At 37.5% G+C, this 21,767-nt stretch overlaps 1 protein-coding gene and 1 long non-coding RNA gene across 4 annotated transcripts in view; one reads left to right on the top strand and one right to left on the bottom strand.

Moving 5' to 3' along the window:
* The window catches only part of LOC141362918 (cAMP-dependent protein kinase type I-beta regulatory subunit), a 103,536-nt gene that overhangs the window by 45,383 nt on the left and 36,386 nt on the right, over positions 1-21,767 (top strand). For 2 of the 3 annotated variants that reach the window (XR_012368485.1, XM_073865196.1), the window contains exons 4-6: positions 14,470-14,531; positions 18,320-18,366; positions 19,520-19,576. Coding sequence is in view for 2 of the 3 variants with exons in the window: in XM_073865196.1 (XP_073721297.1) it covers positions 14,470-14,531; positions 18,320-18,366; positions 19,520-19,576 (166 nt within the window). In the remaining variant the exon portion in view is untranslated. The remainder of the gene's footprint in view (positions 1-14,469; positions 14,532-18,319; positions 18,367-19,519; positions 19,577-21,767) is intronic. The other variant, XM_073865197.1, reaches the window with a different exon arrangement.
* LOC129436579 (uncharacterized) overlaps positions 1-21,767 on the bottom strand; it is a 129,253-nt gene that overhangs the window by 15,858 nt on the left and 91,628 nt on the right. The gene's annotated exons all lie outside the window — the stretch shown is intronic.

Genomic DNA, 21,767 nt, shown 5'->3' on the forward strand with positions numbered 1-21,767 from the left:
GTGAATGCGTGAGACTTGAGAGCCCTGATTAGATGTATTTCCACTCACATACCTAACAATTGCTGAACAACGCCGATGCACAGTCCTCGTCTTTTCCCCACTCTCTCGCCTGTACTATTGTAACTGACTGGAAAACTGAAGTTTTGCCAAACTTGCAATCTTAAAGAGGCCGACAGAGCGTCTAACTCTTGTGGAACACCACTTGCCATCCTCGCTAACGCTGCTCACTAACTGACTGGACCGGCGTCGACCTGACAAAAAAATGCAGAGTGCCAGAATGTAGACGGGCTCTGATAGAGCGCATAAATAGGCGGAGCTCGGCTGCATCGGTGCCAATCAGAGCTTCAGAGCTAAAGCGGGGCAACAGATTAGCAGTCCATAAATAACCCGCGTATCTAACAGTAGTTCCGCATTACATTAATTATTTTGCACGCAAGTTTTTTTTATTTTCATACCGTGTATTCTCCATTTTAAATTAATGCACCGAATCGTGACCCCCGTACCGATTCGTTTCGAAACGAATACATGTACCGTTCCACCCCTAATGTGCACAAATGTTGGAATATTTGTTTCTGAAAAATATCATTAGAAAATTAAAAATGCTATTCCATTATTAGGGATGCACCGAATCCAGGATTTGGATTCGGTCGAATACTGGGCTTTTTGACGGGGTTTGGGTTTGGCAGAATCTTAGATTTATTTTCCACCAAACCGAACCCTAGGCTTGCGCTACGCTGGTCGACGTCACGCGGCCTTTGATTACACACATCGGGTGCTGACGTGGAGATAAGCGGGTGTTTTTTCGGTGAGCCTTAGGGGCGGTTCACATTTCGTGGACGCACCTGGAAAAAACTAGCGCATCGCACCACATTGCTTTCATTATGCATAGGCTTATGGTAATTGTCAAAATAGTTTTTCCCACTTGTCATCCTGGCATAATGCTGCCTATCCTTTTTTTACAGTTAAAATCAAATAAAATGAAAAATACACTGCTGTGGACATTGTTTACTTTATTAATGTGTTTTACTGTGTTAATAGCATAAGGATGCGATTAGGATTCGGTATTCGGTTTCGGCTGAATCTTAAACAGTGGATTCGGTATTCGGCCGAACCCAAAAAAAATCTGGATTCGGTGCATCCATATCCATTATCTGTATTTTTCATGAGAAAAGAAAACTGTGTCACCAGGGTTAAGCATTTATTAGAAATGTCTCGTCTTATTTAACTCTTTTTTTTACTTTATATGTAATGACTTATAATATACAGAATATAAAAAAATCATTTGTAGGCTATGTGTTCATAAATCTTTGTTCATTAACATCTCAAGCTATAGTTCAAATATCTGCCAAATGCGTATTACACACAGCGGGCTGCAACGAACGTATGATGAGCATCAGAATTCAATAACATTACTTAATTACGTTAAAAATTAATACAATGTAAAATTTAATATTAAAGGAATAGTCTACTCATTTTCAATATTAAAATATGTTATTACCTTAACTAAGAATTGTTGATACATCCCTCTATCATCTGTGTGCGTGCACGTAAGCACTGGAGCGCGCTGCGACGCTTCGATAGCATTTAGCTTAGCCCCATTCATTCAATGGTACCAATCAGAGATAAAGTTAGAAGTGACCAAACACATCAACGTTTTTCCTATTTAAGACGAGTAGTTATACGAGCAAGTTTGGTGGTACAAAATAAAACGTAGCGCTTTTCTAAGCAGATTTAAAAGAGGAACTATATTTTATGGCGTAATAGCACTTTTGGGAGTACTTCGACTCGGCGCAGTAACACCCTCCCTCTCCCATTATGAGAGGGAGAAGGGGAGCGGACTTTTCAGGGAGTCGAAGTACTCCCAAAAGTGCTATTACGCCATAAAATATAGTTCCTCTTTTAAATCCGCTTAGAAAAGCGCTACGTTTTATTTTGTACCACCAAACTTGCTCGTATAACTACTCGTCTTAAATAGGAAAAATGTTGATGTGTTTGGTAGCTTCTAACTTTATCTCTAAATGGTACCATTGAATGAATGGGGCTAAGCTAAATGCTATCGAAGCGTCGCAGCGCGCTCCAGCGCTTATGTGCACGCACACAGATGATAGAGGGATGTATCAACAATTCTTAGTTAAGGTAATAACATATTTTAATATTGAAAATGAGTAGACTATTCCTTTAAATATAATATTTAACTTTATGTATTACCATAACCAACTGGAGCGGTTTTTGTGCAGTAATCACCAGGATTAGTAAATATCTTCCTCAGTTGACGGTCACGTAATAAACAGGACAACAAGCAATTTGTTTTTAGGATCTCAACAGTCGTCATGAAAGTAGCAAACTTGCTTTATTGTCATTATAAATGCAGATATTCCTGTCAGATCAGGTTTGTCACAGGGAGTTGGCAGCGCCTTTTATCCGTTGGCTTGTTCTGCCTGAGGAACAGACTTTCAGTTAATAGGCCTATATGCAAATTTTTCTTATCAACAAAATGAAATAAACAAGAGAATTATATACCACAGTGTGTCAGTATACACCAATATTATATTCTCTATATAGTTTGTTTATGTTGAAACTATTCAATGATAATTATAAGCTTGATGTTAAATTGTGACTTAATAAAAATTTAAAAAATGACATCTTAGCTTAATTTAAATTAAGCAATAAGGTACGAGAGGCTGTGCTGTATCGTGAATAAGTAACGGCTGAAGGGCGTTGTTAGGCACGACGCGAAGCGGAGTGCCTGCAACCCCTTCAGCCGTTACTTATTCACGATACAGCACTTGCCTCGAGTACCTTATTGCTTTTATAAAACGGTTACCACACAATATTAAAGTAAAAAAAAATATTAGTGCAACTTTCATGAAGTTAAATCAATAAAAGGATTCCTTCCGCTAGAAAAAATAGTCCCTGAATGCAAACAACAACATGGAAGCTCAAATAAAAACAACAAACTGCTCTCAGCCTTTGTCTCATTATATGTTTATGTGTTGCTAAGGGTGTTGCTAAGGGCGCAGTGATATTAAATAGAACCGTTGGGTGAAGCGGTCATAGCAGTGTTTTATTGTGAATAAAGCACACCTATTGACCAATCAGAATCAAGGATTGGAACTAACCGTTTTATAATAAATATTCGAATGTTCGCTTTTTATGAGCTCAAATATTAGAAGATGAAAACTACCCATCCCTAGTTGGAACCAGTGACCACCTGGTTACCAGTCCGACTCTACCTGACCTTCACTGACCTGCAGATTGATCCCAACCTGTATATATTTCTTTGTTCTGCTAAACACAAAGGAAAATATTTGGAAGAATGTGAGTAACCAAACATATTTATTTATTTATTATATATTATATCAGTTATTATTTTAAATACGATAGCAGTAAAATTAGGTCTGTTTGGTTACATAACTGATGACAGAATTTTTGTTATTAATGGACTATCCTCTTAAGTAACAAGCAATAACATTTAGAGTTTGTCTAAAAATATTATCGTTCAAAATTTTATTCTTTACAACTAGGGATGCTCACATTGACCGTTTAACCGTTAACCGAAGGTAAGAACTTATGACCGATTAACATTATCAGTTAAAATAAAAAAATATTTGTTAATACATGGTGCGTGTCCTCATGAGCCGACAGACATTTCGCCATTTTTCTAAGTACTATTCGGACGGGATTAGTTTTACATAGGAAGGTGGGGTAAAGCAATTTTTATCAGAGCTTCTCAGTGATTTTAGTCCAGTCCGAATGTTCCATGTCAGTAATCATTACGGACAATGTCAGTAAAGATTACGGCGACTTTTACCTTCTGTAAAAAGGTCCGGAGAAATTACCTCAGGTAATACTAATCCAGTGCGAATAGACCAGCTGTAAATATCCACGTAAATCGCGTCATTTCCTTTTAATTTGCGGGTTTCTTTTAAATATAAAAGCGCTTAAAGAAGCATTTACTTGCGTTCTAGGCGGAAAACAAGTGAGTTACAAGTCAGTTCCTGAATAACACGACATAAACTTTAAAAAAAAAAAGTCACATTTACTTCTCAGAGGCACGGAACTGTTTATGAAACTGACGTTGTCCCCAAACTGAAATTAAACACAGTGTTTCGCGTTTTCCTCGTCTGTGTCATGTTGTTTGCACATCTGATATCAGAAAGCAAGGTAATGTGCACGTGAAGACGGGAGGTGCGCAATCGAGTTATCCCTCCCACTTCTGAATGTTTTACTGAGATTTCTAATCCCGTCCGAATTGACCATTAATATAACAGACGTCCTGTGGTAAAATTACATTACGCCATCTACCCCTGTAAAACTAATCCCGTCCGAATGTTTAATTTGTGAATGTCCTGTAAATTACACAAATGATTGCTGCCCTGACGGTCTGATAAAGTAATCATTTGTATGAGAAATCATTTGTATGCGTGTTTGGAAGCTGAACGGAGACGCGCGCGTGTCTGCGCAAGATGACGCGTCCGTCTTGCGCACATCCGGACAGACGTTCGCTGATGGCCTCTGACCCTAACCATAAACATCTAGCTCTTTTTGGACAAACGGAGAAAGACGACGCAAAACCAAAACTTTCTGAAAAGCGTCCTGCTTTAGAGATGACCACTGTGGTAGATGAAACGGAGACAATCTGCCCTTTGGATATTAATCCACTGGAACGATCACGTGCTTTTTAATAAAGTAATGTTGCGTGAATATCTGATAATGTATGAATCCTGGTTCTGTTGTTGATCTGTGGCTGCTGTTTGCACGACGGAAAACCAAAACTTTCTGAAAAGCGTCCTGCTTTAGAGATGACCACTGTGGTAGATGAAACGGAAACAATCTGTCCTTTGGATATTAATCCACTGGACCGATCGCGTGCTTTTTAATAAGGTAATGTTGCGTGAATATCAGATAATGTATGAATCCTGGTTCTGTTGTTGATCTGTGGCTGCTGTTTGCACGTTCAATTAAATGTTTTGTTTTTACTAGTTCACAGACAACCGTCAACTGTATTTTACTCAATGACAATTTCATATGAAAATCTTATCAGTTAACGGTTAATGTTCGGTTTAGAAGCTACGGTTGTCGGTCGGGAAAATTAACTGATATGAGCATCCCTATTTACAACCGTGTTTGATTACCATGAATTTGAAAACTTGTGGTAAATCCAGTACAGCCAGAATCAGTTTGACGCAGGCGCGTACATGACACATAGTTTTTTGCACAAGAAGGCATTTAAGGGAGGATGTATTGTATTCATTCATGGTAAACTTATTAGACAGATTTATTTATTTTTTACCACAGAAAATAATTTCAGGGACATGAAATATTAAATTGTGATTTTCTAAAATAAAACTTGTTTTAAGTGTGTGTATCAGTTAATTTTAACAAAACCATGATAATATTGATAACAGTCATAACTTTGGTCACTATAATCATGATATGAAATGTTCATACCGTCCCATCTCTAATACATGTCATACCTATGTTTATTACACTGTCAAAAATAAAGGTACGAAGCTGTCACTGGGGCAGTACCCTTTAAAAAAGGTCCTAATATGTACCATTTAGGTACAAATATGTTCCTTTAAAGGTACATTTTGGCAGTTCAAAGTACTAATATGCACTCTTTGGGTACAAAGGTGTACCTTTTTGAAAGGGTACTGTCCCAGTGACAACTTTTGTACCTTTATTTCTGAGAGTGTACATCTATGTCATGGAGTGTGACCTGTCATGATCTTATAAGATAATTAAAATTTCATTGTCTGTAGCAAGCTTTACGCTGTTAATTCTCCCTACGCCATAGTGATGCTGACATGCTGGATGTTGCAGGGTCTTGGAGAGGGACTTTACTGTGTGCATGTTATTTGTAAAATATATCCTGTCTGAATAAAGCTTGCTTTAATGATATTTGAAAAGTCCTGGAAAGTTGAGGAACGTCCTGGAAATTGATCTCTGAAAAAGAGTGGGAACCTTGATTTAGGACAGTTTCTCTGTTTGACTTTTTCATTTACAAATGCGGTCAATGATTTGTCGTTCACATACGTCCTCGCTCTTTTGACATGAACACTATTCTGAATTCTGGGATGCAGATAAATGGATGGTACATCACCATTCACCATTGTTTAGATGGGTAAATTGAGGGTAAAACAGTAGGAAAGCTCCTGTGTTTGTATAACTGATTCTAAAATTACTAAATATTTTGTCTGGTAATGTACTCTTTCATTTCCATGTAAGAAAATATTTGTTGCATGTTGAGCTTTGAGACAGAACGCAATAAATCCATTTTGACTAATAAAAATGTGTTTTCTATGGGTAAAAATGTGTTTTCTATACCAAGAAAATTACAAGATGAAAGCCACTGTTTTTTCCAAACTTTCACATAGCATCTTTAGGTTATAGAAACATAAGAAATTCAAATCCATAATTTCATTTTTAAAGGTGCAGTGTGTAATTTTTAGAAGGATCTCTTGACAGAAATGCAAAATAATATACAAAAATATATTATCAGGGGTGTATAAAGACCTTTCATAATGAACCGTTAGGTGTTTATTGCCTTAGAATGAGACGTTTTATCTACATACACCGGGGGTCCCCTTACATGGAAGCCGCCATTTTGTGCCGCCATGTTTCTACAGAAGCCTTTAATGAACAAACTTTTTTACTAAGTTGTATGTGGCCATGACATTTTTGTCCGGTGGTGGCTACCGTAGCTTCTCTGTGTTTCAAAAGCAAGACGTGAGCAGTGGACTGAGCCGTTGGTTGCAATTCACAACCTCACCACTAGATGCCGCTAACATTTACACACTGCACCTTTAAAGATTTATTATAAAAACTGATAATTTTTTTCACAAAATGCAATAAATCCATGACAAGTTTTTTTTTCTTCAAAATGCTATAAATCTATTGAATCAATATATGAATGTGATTCATCTTTGCCATGTTATATTCATTTAGTTAACTAGTGGTATACACTGATTAAAAAATAACATTAATGGCATTAATCAAAACATTTTTAAAACTTTTTTCAAAACATATTAGGAACACTGTCATTGCTGCTGTCACCCTTGGGATGTCGTCACTGAACTTTTTTGACAGCAATCACCTGTAAAATGTTTTGGTCCTGCTCGATTTTCGTTGACTTTGGGTAAAATAATGGAAAGTTTTTCATAAGATCCCCTGGGGTCAAAGTGTTAGCATGACAGAAGCTTGATGTTGTCGTGTGAGAACAAGCAACAGACGGCATTTTTCCCTTGCCCGCGTGCCTCTCACGTAAATTATTCGATTTTGATGGCTTACGTTTCTTCCACGCCACAGAAAACCACCACAGGTTTATCAATGCCATCAAAGTATTATTTTGTTTGTTTGTTGATCACGAAGTACAAAGTACATGAGGAAAACTAGGATTCAGTGTGTATTCAACGCACTGCTATTGTTGTTTACAATGCGTGGATTGGTGCGCTGTGAATTGTTAAGCGGATTTATTGCATTCTGCAGAGAAGGAGGATACAATACTGATTTTGGCGGTACATTTTTTTTTAATTGCCGTTTATCGCGTTTTAGAACCAAACTCTTCAAATACAACTTGCTATACTTTTTATAACTTACAGATAGTACTGTATTCGAAATCTTTACTTAACATTTGCTATTGCTTTTGAGATAAACCAGTTTCACAACCATTTCACAACTGATTTTTGCACTTGAGGCAGCAGAATAGGGGTTGGTTGCTCGAGAGGATGCATTTGTAAACAGGTATTTGTGTTCGACGGTTGTTGTTAACAAGTTTCGTGCTTGAAGATTCTGCTTTACGCCGCTTGTAAAAGTACACAGGTGTGTTACTGAATGTCAGACTCTATCATCTGTTTAACACACACTTTTCCACTCATGAAACAAACACCCACAAGACACACAGACATCCAGGGTGTGTCTCATAGTTAGATGTCATTTACTAGACATTTCTTGTTTTCGGTTGTCAACTCATTGATCACAGTATGTTCTGAACACTGCATACATCCCGAATAATGAGTCAATCAAAAGTTCACACTTTATATAGAAGGTAAAGTCAATCGCAAAGGATCAAGGGATGCAGTAGCCAGTGCAGTATTCTCTGTTGTATATTGCAAATGTACAAAATGTAGGTCTTCAAGGTGCATTCGCACCAGACGCGGTAGATGCAGCAAAAACTCGCTATTCGCACATAGTTGGACGCTTGAACATTTGGCCTCGCGTGAAATTATAGTCATTCGAGACATTCACACGGAAATTTGCGTCATGGAAGGGGCTTCTGCGACTCTGCTGGTTTCCTGTAATCACGTCATTACTAGAGCAAGCTCCTGATTGGTTAACGCGTCACAATTTTCCTCCAAAGTTCCGATTTTTTCACTTGTGCGTTTTCCACGGCAAGCTCAATTTGCGCGGAAAGCACCATCCGCGCAGGAAGGCTATTCGCGTTTGTGACTTAACATGTACAGTAAATCACTCGCACTTGCCGCCTCTACCGCATTTGGTGTGGATGCACAGTACGAATAGTATGGTAGTATGCTATTCTGAGCAGATTCAAAATAATTTAGCGAAGAATGCAATTTACAAGTTATTGTTTTTTCCTTTAAAGGGACATTCCACTTTTTTTTTAAATATACAAATTTTCCAGCTCCCCTAGAGTTAAACATTTGATTTTTACCGTTTTGGAATCCATTCAGCTGATATCCGGGTCTGGCGCTACCACTTAGCATAGCTTAGCACAATCCATTGAATTTTATTAGACCATTAGCATCGCGCTTAAAAATAACCAAAGAGTTTCAATATTTTTTCTATTTAAAACTTGACTCTTCTGTAGTTACATTGCGTATATTACGCACTGCCCGAAAATAGTCCCCTGCTATTGAAAATAACCAAGGGAACTATTTTCGGGCAGTGCATATCATCACTACACCTGCTGCGGTCATGTAACATCAGCAAAGTCCTTGATTATTATCCCAGAATGAGATTATAGTTCCTAGTCATATCTGTCTAGAAAATCACAACTTTTAATTTTCTATCGGTCTTAGTACACGATGTAACTACAGAAGAGTCAAGTTTTAAATAGGACAAATATTGAAACTCTTTGGTAATTTTTTTGTGCGATGCTAATGGTCTAATCAGATTCAATGGATTATGCTAAGCTATGCTAAAAGTGGTACCGCCAGACCCGGAGATTCCAAAACGGTAAGAATCAAATGTTTAACTCTAGGGGAGCTGGAAAATGAGCATATTTAAAAAAAAGTGGAATGTCCCTTTAATTAGTAAAAAGTATATGTTTATGATTATGATTACCCAGTATGCAGCAGTCAAATGATCATTTTGTGAATGAGTTGAACATACTTTTTTTAGGAAGGGCCATGTAGTTCAACAGGTCTTTCTGTCAGTCAACTCATCTCTGTGGACCTTCAGGGGACGTAAAGATTGACACAACTAAATCAGCGAATAGGAACAGGGGCCCCAACCAGTTATATGACATCATCTAACCTATCTCTCTCTCTCTTCACTGTTCATACATCATTTTAAGCTTGATATAATTGAAATCACAATCTGTTCAGCTGTGTGCTTCCTGAGGTTTGACAGCACAGGGCAGGCTCAGGCTTGTAAGGACGTATAAAAGAGACCTTATGTCTGTGATTTTAACACTTTCCCTTTGAAAGTGTAAAAACCAATTAAAGAAATCAAAGCAAGATACTGATTTAGTAATTTCAAAAGCTTTGTGGTCACACGCACACGAACAAAGTCACTTACAAACCACTGTGTAAATGCTCTTTGTCATGTCATCATGTCTTTCTTTGTGTGATAGCTCTGTATCTTTAACTTAAGTGTAGTTGTTTGTGTTGTCTTGATAACTTCCTGTTTAAGTGACAGATCTTGATTGCGCTTTAACATACACCAGACTTTATGCCAAAGTTTTGCAGTGTATGCTGTTGCATTGAGGTGCGTCACGTGTAGTATGTCATTAATCAGACTCGCTTCAGTCACTCGTGATGTGAACACACACCCCATCAGATTGTGGTTTTTAGATATGAACAGTAAATACTCTGCTGAAGGTTTTCTTAGAAGTCTGCACTCAGTCTTCATGGTGACTTTAACCTCAATTGACACACATTATGTTGTTTGGTCTGTCCCACCCCAATTCTGCGGTGAATCCTTCAACAATCTAAATGAAGGGTCATGTGTTGTTATCTCTGAATCAAACTCGCCAACTTCTCCTCCTCCCACCCATTCATGGACAGGTCCAGACGAAACCCTCATACCCTCTCATGTTCTTCTGTACCTCCTCAGTTCTTAATTCCTTCCCCTGGTGACATGACCAGCTTAGAACAGTTGGGCCAGTCTGGTTTGTGATGGTTTGGTGCTGGTCACATAAACATAGGATTTTATGTCTGTTTTTGTCATATTACTTTCAGGCTTATTGCCAATAAGAGTGCTTGTAGAGGGGTTTTCAGTTTTTTTTAAAGAGCACCTATTGTCCGATTCACGATTTTATATTTATATTGGTGTTTATGTGTGTATTAGTACATGTTAAAGATATGCAAAAGGTACAAACCCCAAAGTAAACGATGACGCAAGTTATCGTCTTTAATGTAAATCTCTTTTCTTGGACTACAACAAACACACGGATTGTAGGCAACAGTTTACTTCATGGGATTGGTGATGTAGACAAGACCGACATTATCTTAATTCCTCCTGCTTCGGACTCACAGCCTGTAAGTTAACTCCTGTTAGCATTGCATTGTGAGCGAATCTTTCAAACATGGTAAGGAGCGTCACATTTCCGGCCGACGTCAGAGGTATTCAGGCCAATCACAATGTACAGATTAGCTGGCCAATCAGGGACACAGAGCTTTTCAAATTCGTGCATTTCAGGAAGAGAGTGAAATCTGGAGCTATAAAAATATATGGTATGTGGAAAATAATGTGTTTTAACCATAAACCACGCGAACACATTATATTATACCAAATACACAAAAGAACGTTGTTTTTAGCAATGAAATAGGTGCTCTTTAGCTGTGAAGAACCCTTGCAGGAAAACCAGTATCCCATTATATGGAGATCAGCATCCAATCCAAATGTCTGGTGATTTTCCCCTTAAGATCTTTACGAATAACTATTGTTTTGTAAAATAATACAAAATATTATATTACATATTCTCTATATTATGTATATTATTTACACTCTTTGCACTGCAGTGGCTTTCTGAGGCCTACATTAGAAATGGCATTGGGGCAACATAGAGGATGACAGCATCAATCAAACAGCCAGATGCTTTTTACCAAAACGAATTACAGTGCATTCAGTGCATCTATTTTACAATTATGTGTTTACTGGAAATGGAATCGATTCATTTCAAGTTTATTTTTATCACACTTTTAGCAGCTTTACAGTAAACGCATATTATTAAAGATAATATATAAAATAGATGATATTATTGCATTTTTTTTTTTTTTTTACAAAAGATGGACAATTGTCTAAGGGATTGTAATCAGGACGTTATATTTTTTATGCATTTGGCAGATGCTTTAATTGATCACAATGTAAACATTTTTTATCAGCATGTGTGTTTCCTGGGTTCGAACCCACAAACTTTTGCGCTGCTAACACATTGCTTTACCACTGAGGTATAAAGAAGCATGGATTAGGAGAAAGGATGTTTATAGTGCTATTCAAAGGGGTCATATGACTTTGCAAAAGAAAATTATTTTGTGCATTTGATGTAATGCAGTGTCTTACGCTAGGGATGTCAATTTATGCAATTTCCCATAATCGATGATAGGTTAAATTAACAAACAATCAATCAAATAATCGTTAAAAGTAATAGTGCAATAAGCCTTTACTGCAGTGGCATATAGCCAAGGACATAAAAGTGTTCTTTGAAACAACAGCTTCCTCACTCGAATTAAAAGATTTAATTTTGTATAAAAAACATGCTAGTTGGATTGTAAAATGAGTCAATGTAGTTAGTGTTTTGATAAAATCATCAATTGAAACTTATCTCGTAATGAAAAATGAGTAATAGACACAGTGTATACCCCTGCCTCACATGGGCACTCTGCAATAGTCGCATGAAGTTAAAAAGCCCAGGTGTGTGTTTGGCATCGAGCATCGTTGTGATCATGGCTAGTTTTGTTTCTGTGCGCTCGCTTCATTTTTTTTCTCCGGCTGTATGTGTTTTGCGCATGTGCGTGATCTTGCTTATTTGACAATCGCTCAGTTTTATTGATTTAATTCTTATCGACAATTAATTGAAGATCGATTAATTGTTAACATCCCTACTTTACGTGGTTCAAAAAACACTTTATTTTCCACATACTGTACATTATTGTTGCTCCTCTATGCCCCACATTTCTGAAATGTGCTGATTTTTACAAAGCTCATTGTTCTGAAAAGTGTGGTGCTCTCTGATTGACCAGCTATCCAGTGCGTTGTGATTAGCCGAATACCTCAACCGTATGACGGAAATATTACACCCCTTACCCTTATACGACATGGTGGTGACGGCAACAATACTATAGCAAGAATAAAAGTTATGCCTTCTTTCTTTGCATATACACTTGGGTGAAGCAAATCTTCCCACACAGTGATATAAATATATGGGGGGGGGGGGGGGGCTTGTTTAAATGAAGCATTTTAGAAAGGCATGGATGAACCTTCACTTTAAAGGGCACCTATTGTGCAAAATCCACTTTTGGACATAAATGTGTGTTGGCACAATCACCATACAATGAAAAAAATCTGCCCGCTCCTTCATTTTAATCCTCATTAAACGAAAGCAGTGTCATTAGAGATGCCGTTTTGATTTTCTTATCAATGTGAGGTCACAATGATAAAGCCCCACCCTATCTATGGGGTATTTTGAGCTGAAACTTCACAGACACATTGAGACTTATATTACATCTTGTAAAAAGGCCATATTAGGTGCCTTTTATGAAAGCATATCTCTTTGGGTTTGAGACTTTAATCTTTGCGACTTTACAGATCTTTTATATGCACAAATAGCTTTTAACACTTCAAAGACAAAGGAAAACATGATCGCATCATGTAACCCCTTTAAACAAATATGCATATCAAATTCTCCAAGATGCATATTTGCACATAACTGTGTAAAATATTTGTCTGCAAGATTGTAAACCAATGAAGTTAAAGTTTCCTAAGGGGCCACCTTCTCAACCTTCTCCATCCCTCTGTACATCAAACATGTCTCCTCTGATCTTATAAAAATGGAAATTGTCATATGACATCAGATTTTAAGATGAATTATCCGGCTTTACCTCATCATCTACTTTTATAAATACATTATAGTGGCAGATTGTCTCTCTGTTCACTTTTCCAGAGAAGATCATCCTGTAACCCCTGTAAGTGGCGGACCGCCGCGGGTTGTGAATCAGTTTGAATGCGGGGAATCCCCACGCTCAGACAACTGATGAGAGCTCTCGTGTGAGCGGGGGAACGTTTTAAACAAACATCCTTTACACTTGGTAAACTTCTAAAACAAATGAGAAACCAAGAAGACCACCTACTAGACGCTTTCTCATTTTTACTTACGACTGGATTACGAGCTTTAGCATCTTTAATCATCACTATACATTTTCTTGTGATGTTTATTCCAAGCAATTTATTTTTATATTCACAAATATGAACTAAGGGGAACTCATTTTCACTGGTGCGTGATGATTTTGTTTGGGTTTTTGTGATCGGGGACTTCCTAGCAACGCCCTAGCAACCGCTTAGAACACCAATGATACTGTATAACAACGTATATGACCACAATGTAACAATGTATATATTATAGCAGCAAAGACCATTTCTCCAATGAATGATATCCATTTCTCTCTCTCTCTCTCTCTCTCTTTCTCTCTCTCTTTTTTTCTCTCTCTCTTTTACAAACACAAACACAGTCTTTTGTTCAACAAATACATTTACTCACTCTGCACCCAAACACAACATTAATATAAACACAACATGCAGGGGCATTGACGACACCACACAAGCAGCAGTGAATAAACACTGTTATGACCTATTGCAGTAACCGGAGAGGTGTATTGTGGGAAAGGAGTCAGGGGTCGTGTGTAGTGACTGACACATCAGTAGCTATTGCAACACAACGAGTGGAAGTACATTATCAGGGTCATAAACTCTTTCACACAAGCGCAGTTGTGTCATTTTGTTTAAGGGGCGTGTTTCGTGAAGTTCACAATATGTGCATTCATTATCTGTGTGCTGTCTGTATGGCGGGCGGACGCGTGCTTCTGTGCATACGTTGTCAACTGCATAGATGGCAGGAAGGGTGCAATACAGTAGCATTGACCGGGTCATGAGGCATTTGGTTTTAGCATCTACTGTACTAAAGATGTCATAAAGATTGCATTGATGTTACACTTGAAATTAATTCTGGCTGTTTTATTTGTCTGATTCCAGTTTAAAATTGAAAATGTATATGTTTTTTTTTTGCAGTGATATATTTGATGCCATGTTCCCGGTCACACACATTGCTGGGGAGACGGTCATCCAACAAGGTAAAAACAATGAGATTGACATTAAGCACACACACAGTTTATTAAGCTATGTAAATTGGGATATACCATAGATGTTTTTTCTACCCTTACATCGAACAAGTGCATTATTAAAAACTTTTTGTGACTAAATATGCTTTCCAAGCGAGGACCTCGTAAATGTCTCCAAATGAAAATATTGTCCGATTTGCTGTAGACGTCTGTAAACTTTCCCCAAAAAGTTTTGTTATGTAGTAGGGCTGGGCGATTTGACCTAAAATCAAAACCTCGGTTAATCTAACATTTGACATCGGTTACGATTAATAAACGATTATTTTTTGCCTCATAGTTCACTGACAAGGTTGGAAAGTTTAGGGCACACCTTAAATCAGCCTGCAATGCAATTATTCACATTTTTCCCAAAATAACTGCATTACTGAAAAATATTAAATAGACTTAACTCTATGCAGATGTTGCATGTCATTATGTACAATTGATGAAACTTTCAGAATGGGAAGTTATGAACCAAAGAATCATACAACCCCCATGACTAATTATAGACATAAGATACATACATAATAAGTTGTATCCAGATAGCATATTGTAATGAGATGAGTAGGGCAAAATACATACTTGGACTGTATCCTTTACACGTTTCTTGTATTCAATCCATTTTTTCTTAACTGGGCACTGATGTCTAAGCCATTTATTCTCATCTGTAATGCTTTTGGTGTTAATGTAGACTAGAAGTTCTCCCGTTCTCTCTCTCCGTCATCTCTGAAGTGTCTAATTAAACTCACGCGGGCGCGTCTTTTCGCGGTTTTGAGTGAGTGAGATGTGATGACATTACCCGGGCTGCTTAGAGACCCATCGGTAGATTAAACTGAGCGCGTGTGCGGTAAAAACCCGATCGCGCATTCCGTATTTTTGTCACAGGTGCCTGCACATTCGCGAGTACTTCTTAAAAAAAAGTACTGTGCTTCTTTTGGGCACTAGATGATCCTGCTGCTCAGTTAAACAGTGTTTGAGTTCTCCTCCATGTTTCGCTGTGCCACTGACAGGACGGGGCGGAGTTACGCAACATCACACGCAGCAGTTTGTTTTTAAAGGGAAAGTATTAACAGGATTAAAAACCGAAATAACCGACATGATAAAATAATGTCGGTTAGAGGTTCTGAATTTCGGTTTCGGTTATTTTTCGATTAATCGCCCAGCCCTATTATGTAGGTAGGTACACACACAAACACACAGGGTTGTTTCATTGTATTAGCGATAACCCTTCATTGTTGTCATACCAGTGTAATGATCTTTAGGTTTAGGGTTACCCTTAAACCTAATCCTCATACAAGCCTATAGACATCAGTAGGTTTTACGGCACCCCCACCTAGGATGTTGGTGCCCCCCTTCTTGTACACTGCAAAAAATGGCTTTCTAACTTAGTATTTTTGTCTTGTTTTCAGTAAAAATATCAAAAAAAATTGAATTAAAATTTATTTTCTTGATAAGCAAAATGACCCTGGAAAATAAGTCTAGCTTTTAGACAAAAAATATAAAATTTAAGCGACTTTGTGATTAAAACAAGCAAAAAAATATGCCAATAGAATACTTTTTTTCTTGAATGAAAGTGTTTATGAAAAAGTAAACTTATTTCAAGAATTTTTTTTTTTAATTCCATGGGCAGATTTTTTTTGCTTGTTTTACTTTAACGCTAATTTACTTAAATATATATTTACTTAATTTTATGCCAATAGAATACTTTTTTTCTTGAATGAAAGTGTTTATGAAAAAGTAAACTTATTTCAAGAATTTTTTTTTTTTAATTCCATGGGCAGATTTTTTTTGCTTGTTTTACTTTAACGCTAATTTACTTAAATATATATTTACTTAATTTTATTTAACTACACTGCAAAAAAATGATTTTCAAAAAAAAATTCTTAGTATTTTTGTCTTGTTTTCAGTAAAAATATATAAAAATTCTTAAATAAAGATGCTTTTTCTTGATGAGCAAAATGACCCAAGAAAATAAGTCTAGTTTATAGACCAAAAATATCAAATTTTAGCGAGTTTGTGCATAAAACAAGCAATAAAATCTGCCAATGGGGTAAGCAAAAATCTTCTTAAACACTAAATTCAAGAAAAATTTGCTTACCCCATTGGCAGATTTTTTTGCTTGTTTTATTCAAAAATCACTTAAATTTGATATTTTTGGTCTAAAAACTAGACTTATTTTTTTGGGTTGATTTAAGAATTTTTAGATATTTTTACTGAAAACAAGACTTTTTTTCTTGAAAATAATTTTTTGCAGTGTATAATTTACTTAATTATATTTTTGTCTATAAACGAGACTTATTTTTCTAGGTAATTTTGCTCATCAAGAAAAAGCATCTTAATTTAAGAATTTTTAGATGTTTTTACTGAAAACAAGACAAAAATACTAGGTAAGAAAGTCATTTTTTGCAATGTATCCCCTTTGCGTTACAGACTTTCTTGTTCTTCGATAATTGTGGATATTACATTTGTGACTAACGCAAGTCAGGTACTAAAGTTAGACTTACTATACAAATCAGCAGATATTGTACCAATATCATTTCGTGGTGAAGTATTGCCGTACACATACAATACAGTTGGAGTGCCAGTTATTTAAGTTATGAAAAGGTAATATTTCAAACAGTGAGACATTTAGTTTTGCATAGAGTCATACAGAGAGCGTACATACATGTCGTGCATGTTCTCTCTGCAATGCAAATGTTGAAAGAGTTTCGATGCATGTATCTAACACGGGCAGATTGCCCATAAAAGTAAGACTAGGAATGTGCTCGTGTGTGCGCAAGCGTGTATGTGTGCGTTTTTGTTCTCGTCAAATATTTGACTGCACTCTGTGACTCGAGGATCGTTTGGCCAAAAAACAGAAACTTCAGAGCCGAGGTGATAAAAGACAGGAAGACAGGAACAATACGAAGAAAAATGAGCTGAATGGGTTGAAAGAGAGAGACACGGCGAGTGAGAGAGGGCACTAGCGCCCGGTGAGTGTGTTAAGATGAATTGCGTGTGTGATTTACGAGCGCTCGGTGCGTTGGGCGTTAATTAGACCTGTGAACCCGCGTGAACTCGGCAGAGCACGGATCACAGACTCTTTAAACTCTTAAGCACACACACAAACACACACACTTGCTACCAGAATCCCAAACACCAACTTCAACGCACTTACACATCAAAGCCCTTCTGAACCTCGAAAGAAACGCTCCACGCAACGGCCTTTAACTTGGAAATCAGAGCTCGTGGATTTTGGCACGCCCAACCGTCCATTAAACTCTCAAATGGGCTGCAGGAGATCTGGGAATCATTTATATGACATCGCTCTGGGAGGTGCTGAGGGGTTTTAAAGTGGTGTGCCATCTTTTATCTTTTATACGTATGTGTGTTCTTGGGAAATAGAAAGAGACTGAATCTGGAACTGAATCTTTTTATCCTGAATTTACAGTTTATATAAAATGACAATTGCAGTTTATATAACATGCCTTTTTGGGCTTGTGGTGCTAATAAACATATTAATGGGTTGCCAAATAAGGTAAACCTGTGATTAACATACATTTTAATTGTATTATATTGCAGCGCTATATTGACCATCAGCCCCCCTCCTTTTTGCTATTAAATGTCAATGTAGATATTGCTTGAAAAAAAACCAGTCAAACACTAGATGAGTGACAAAAACTTTATGTAGGTTTTAGGGAAAAGACAGAAAAAATATTTTTTTGTTACTAAAGTTGATTGATTGGACGAAACTGATAATGGTCTCTTTTTCCCTTTATCAGGTGATGAAGGAGATAACTTCTACGTGATTGATCAAGGAGAAGTTGATGTGAGTTCAGTGTTTTATACCCATTTCTCATAGACATCGGTTGGTGTGAATAATACTAATTTATCTAAATGAATGAATCTGCCCCTTATTATCACCTGGGCCAGCAGGTTCATTTGCACTGACTTTAAGGTACCTCATGAAAACTGCCGCAGTCATATTTCACCATAAAATCAAAAGCCAAAAAAGGAATTATTTGCATAAGTGTAATTTGCATGAAACAATATGTAGGATTTCAAAATATGGACACTTCCAAAGATCAATAGAAACTTACGAACCACATGAAGTAGGTTGGGATGTTTGTGTTTTACAGAAACACTATCTTCTGCTTTGTATTCCTTTTTTTTGTATTGTTTCGGTGAGAATGTGAATTGCAACCAACAGCTCACTCCTTAATGGTAGCCGCCACAGTCACACAGGTAGCCGCCATCTCAACGCCTAAAACAATGTAGGGATGAAAAGCTCTTGGCGACTTTCATGACTTTCCGCGGTGTATGTAGATAAAACGGCTCATTCTAAGGTAATAAAAATAATACAGTTCATCATGTAGGGTCTTAACTGATAATATACACTCATCTAAAGGAATATTAGGAACACCATACTAATACTGTGTTTGACCCCCTTTTGCCGTCAGAACTGCCTTAATTCTACGTGGCATTTATTCAACAAGGTGCTTAAAGCATTCTTTAGAGATGTTGCCCGAAATATTGATAGGATAGCATCTTGCAGTTGATGGAGATTTGTGGGATGCACATCCAGGGCACGAAGCTCCCGTTCCACCACATCCCAAAGATGCTCTATTGGGTTAAGATCCGGTAACTGTGGGGGCCATTTTAGTACAGTGAACTCATTGAAACTAATTTTAAATGATTCGAGCTTTATGACATGGTGCATTATCCTGCTGGAAGTAGCCATCAGAGGATGGGTACATAGTGTTCATAAATGGATGGACATGGTCAGAAACAAAGCTCAGGTAGGCTGTGGCATTTAAATGATGCCCAATAGGCACTAAGGGGCCTAAAGTGTGCCAAGAAAACATCCCCCACACCGTTACACCACCACCACCAGCCGGCATAGTGGTAACAAGGCATAATGGATCCATGTTCTCATTCTGTTTACGCCAAATTTTGACTCTACCATCTGAATGTCTCAACAGAAATCGAGATTCATCAGACCAGGCAACATTTTTCCAGTCTTCAACCGTCCAATTTTGGTGAGCTCGTGCAAATTGTAGCCTCTTTTTCCTATTTGTAGTGGAGTTGAGTGGTACCCGGTGGGGTCTTCTGCTGTTGTAGCCCCTCCGCGTCAAGGTTGTGCGTGTTGTGGCTTCACAAATGCTTTGCTGCATACCTCGGTTGTAACGAATGGTTATTTCAGTCAAGGTTGCTTTTCTATCAGCTTGAATCAGTCAGCCCATTCTCCTCTGACCTCTAGCATCAACAAGGCATTTTTGCCCACAGGACTGCCGCATACTGGTCGTTTTTACCTTTTCACACCATTCTTTGTAAACCCTAGAAATGGTTGTGCATGAAAATCCCAGTAACTGAGCAGATTGTGAAATACTCAGACCGGCCCGTCTGGCACCAACAACCATGCCATGCTCAAAAATTTTTAAATCACCTTTCTTTTCCATTCTGACATTAAGTTTGGAATTCAGGAGGTTGTCTTGACCAGGACCACACCCCTAAATGCATTGAAGCAACTGCCATGTGATTGGTTGATTAGATAATTGCATTAATGAGGTGTTCCTTATAATACTTTAGGTGAGTGTATACTCTCATTCTGGTGTAATAATCAAGCACTTTGCAGCTGTAACATGGCTGCAGCAGGCGTACTGATATTACGCACTGCCCGAAAATAGTCCCCTGCTATTGAGAGTTACTTTGGGGACTATTTTCGGCTGCTGCGTAATATCATTGCGCCTCCTGCAAAGTCCTTGATTATTACGCCAGAATATAGTCTTAGTACACGATGTAACTACAGAAAAGTCAAGTTTTAAATAGGAAAAATATCTAAACTATTTGGTTATTTTTTAGCTCAATGCTAATGGTCTAATCAGATTCAATGGATTTTGCTAAGCTATGCTAAAAGTGCTAGCGCCAGACAATTCCAAAATTGTACAAATTAAATGTTTTACTCTAGGGGAGCTGGACAATTAGTATATTTTTTAAAAAAGTGAAATGTCCCTTTAATGTCAGGGTGACATTGTTGATGTTGATGCCAATGAGAACAAAGAATATGTTGAATAACATGCTCAGATTTTCTGATATGGCTGTTTATATAAGTCTCATAGATATACTGTTTATGATTTAAAATAGAGACACTGGCTTTTCTTAACACTACAGACAATCAGACCTACTTATTGTAAGTATTGTTTTACTTCCCCAAAGATCACAGATAAAGTTAGTGTGAAATCATATGCCATCATCTCTTCAGATATCTCTCTATTTGTTTTGTTTTAGAGGAAAGTGTTAAAATAGCTTTTCTTTGTTAGTGCATCTGTTTTATTCAGAATTTGATTTAATCATCCAGGGCATCCGTTCAACCTGTGTACTTTTACTAAAATGAGCTTTCTAGTAACAGGCCATATGTCTGATTTATTGTTTTTATTTTTTTGCTGAGGTTTACCTACAGGAAGTCATTTTTTTCTTTATTTCAACAAGATGCAATGTTTAAATTATTCCTGGATGCACTGTATGTGTGATAAAGCATTTCATTATATTGACATAGACAGTCATATTATTTAGTATGGCTGCATTAACTGGGGTCATTTCACCCACCTGCCTGAATTCTTCCACCCTCAAACGTCTGTGTGGATGCTCATAAAAATGACTCTGTTGGATTCACACAGGCAACACTACTGTATATAGAAGGGTTTTTTTTTGCATGAGTGGTCTACGGACTGATATATCAGTGGTAATGTTTCTCCTGTGGTCTGGATGAGCGCTGAGGGCGTGTTGAGTCAGCGCTGGGTCAATGCCACATCAGATTGCTATGTATCAAGCTCTTGATTCGAGGCCAGCGTGCTAAGACCCGAGTACCTGAGAAGACCTCTCGTCTCGGTCAGCTAGTTGTACGGACACAAAATACATATTCACAGACATTAAGATGGTTTTGTGATATTGTTATCGAGGTAGCCTGAATTTATAAACCTCCCAAGTGACTGCACACACAAACAGACTGGAATGTCAAGATGTTCCTTGAATGTGACTGTAATGTCTCTAATTAGAAAAAGGGATAAATCTGCTATGATGCTGGAGAACGTCGTATTGCGCACTATTTGGGTGCAGGCTTACATTTGGGATTCATTACTGCTTGTGCACTCTTATACAGCAAACACAGTCAGATAAAGAAACTTAACTTAACTTGTACGGTTTGTTTCGATTGCATCATACAACAATACA

Source organism: Misgurnus anguillicaudatus, unplaced genomic scaffold, assembly GCF_027580225.2.
Source record: "Misgurnus anguillicaudatus unplaced genomic scaffold, ASM2758022v2 HiC_scaffold_29, whole genome shotgun sequence".
Classification (NCBI taxonomy): domain Eukaryota; kingdom Metazoa; phylum Chordata; class Actinopteri; order Cypriniformes; family Cobitidae; genus Misgurnus; species Misgurnus anguillicaudatus.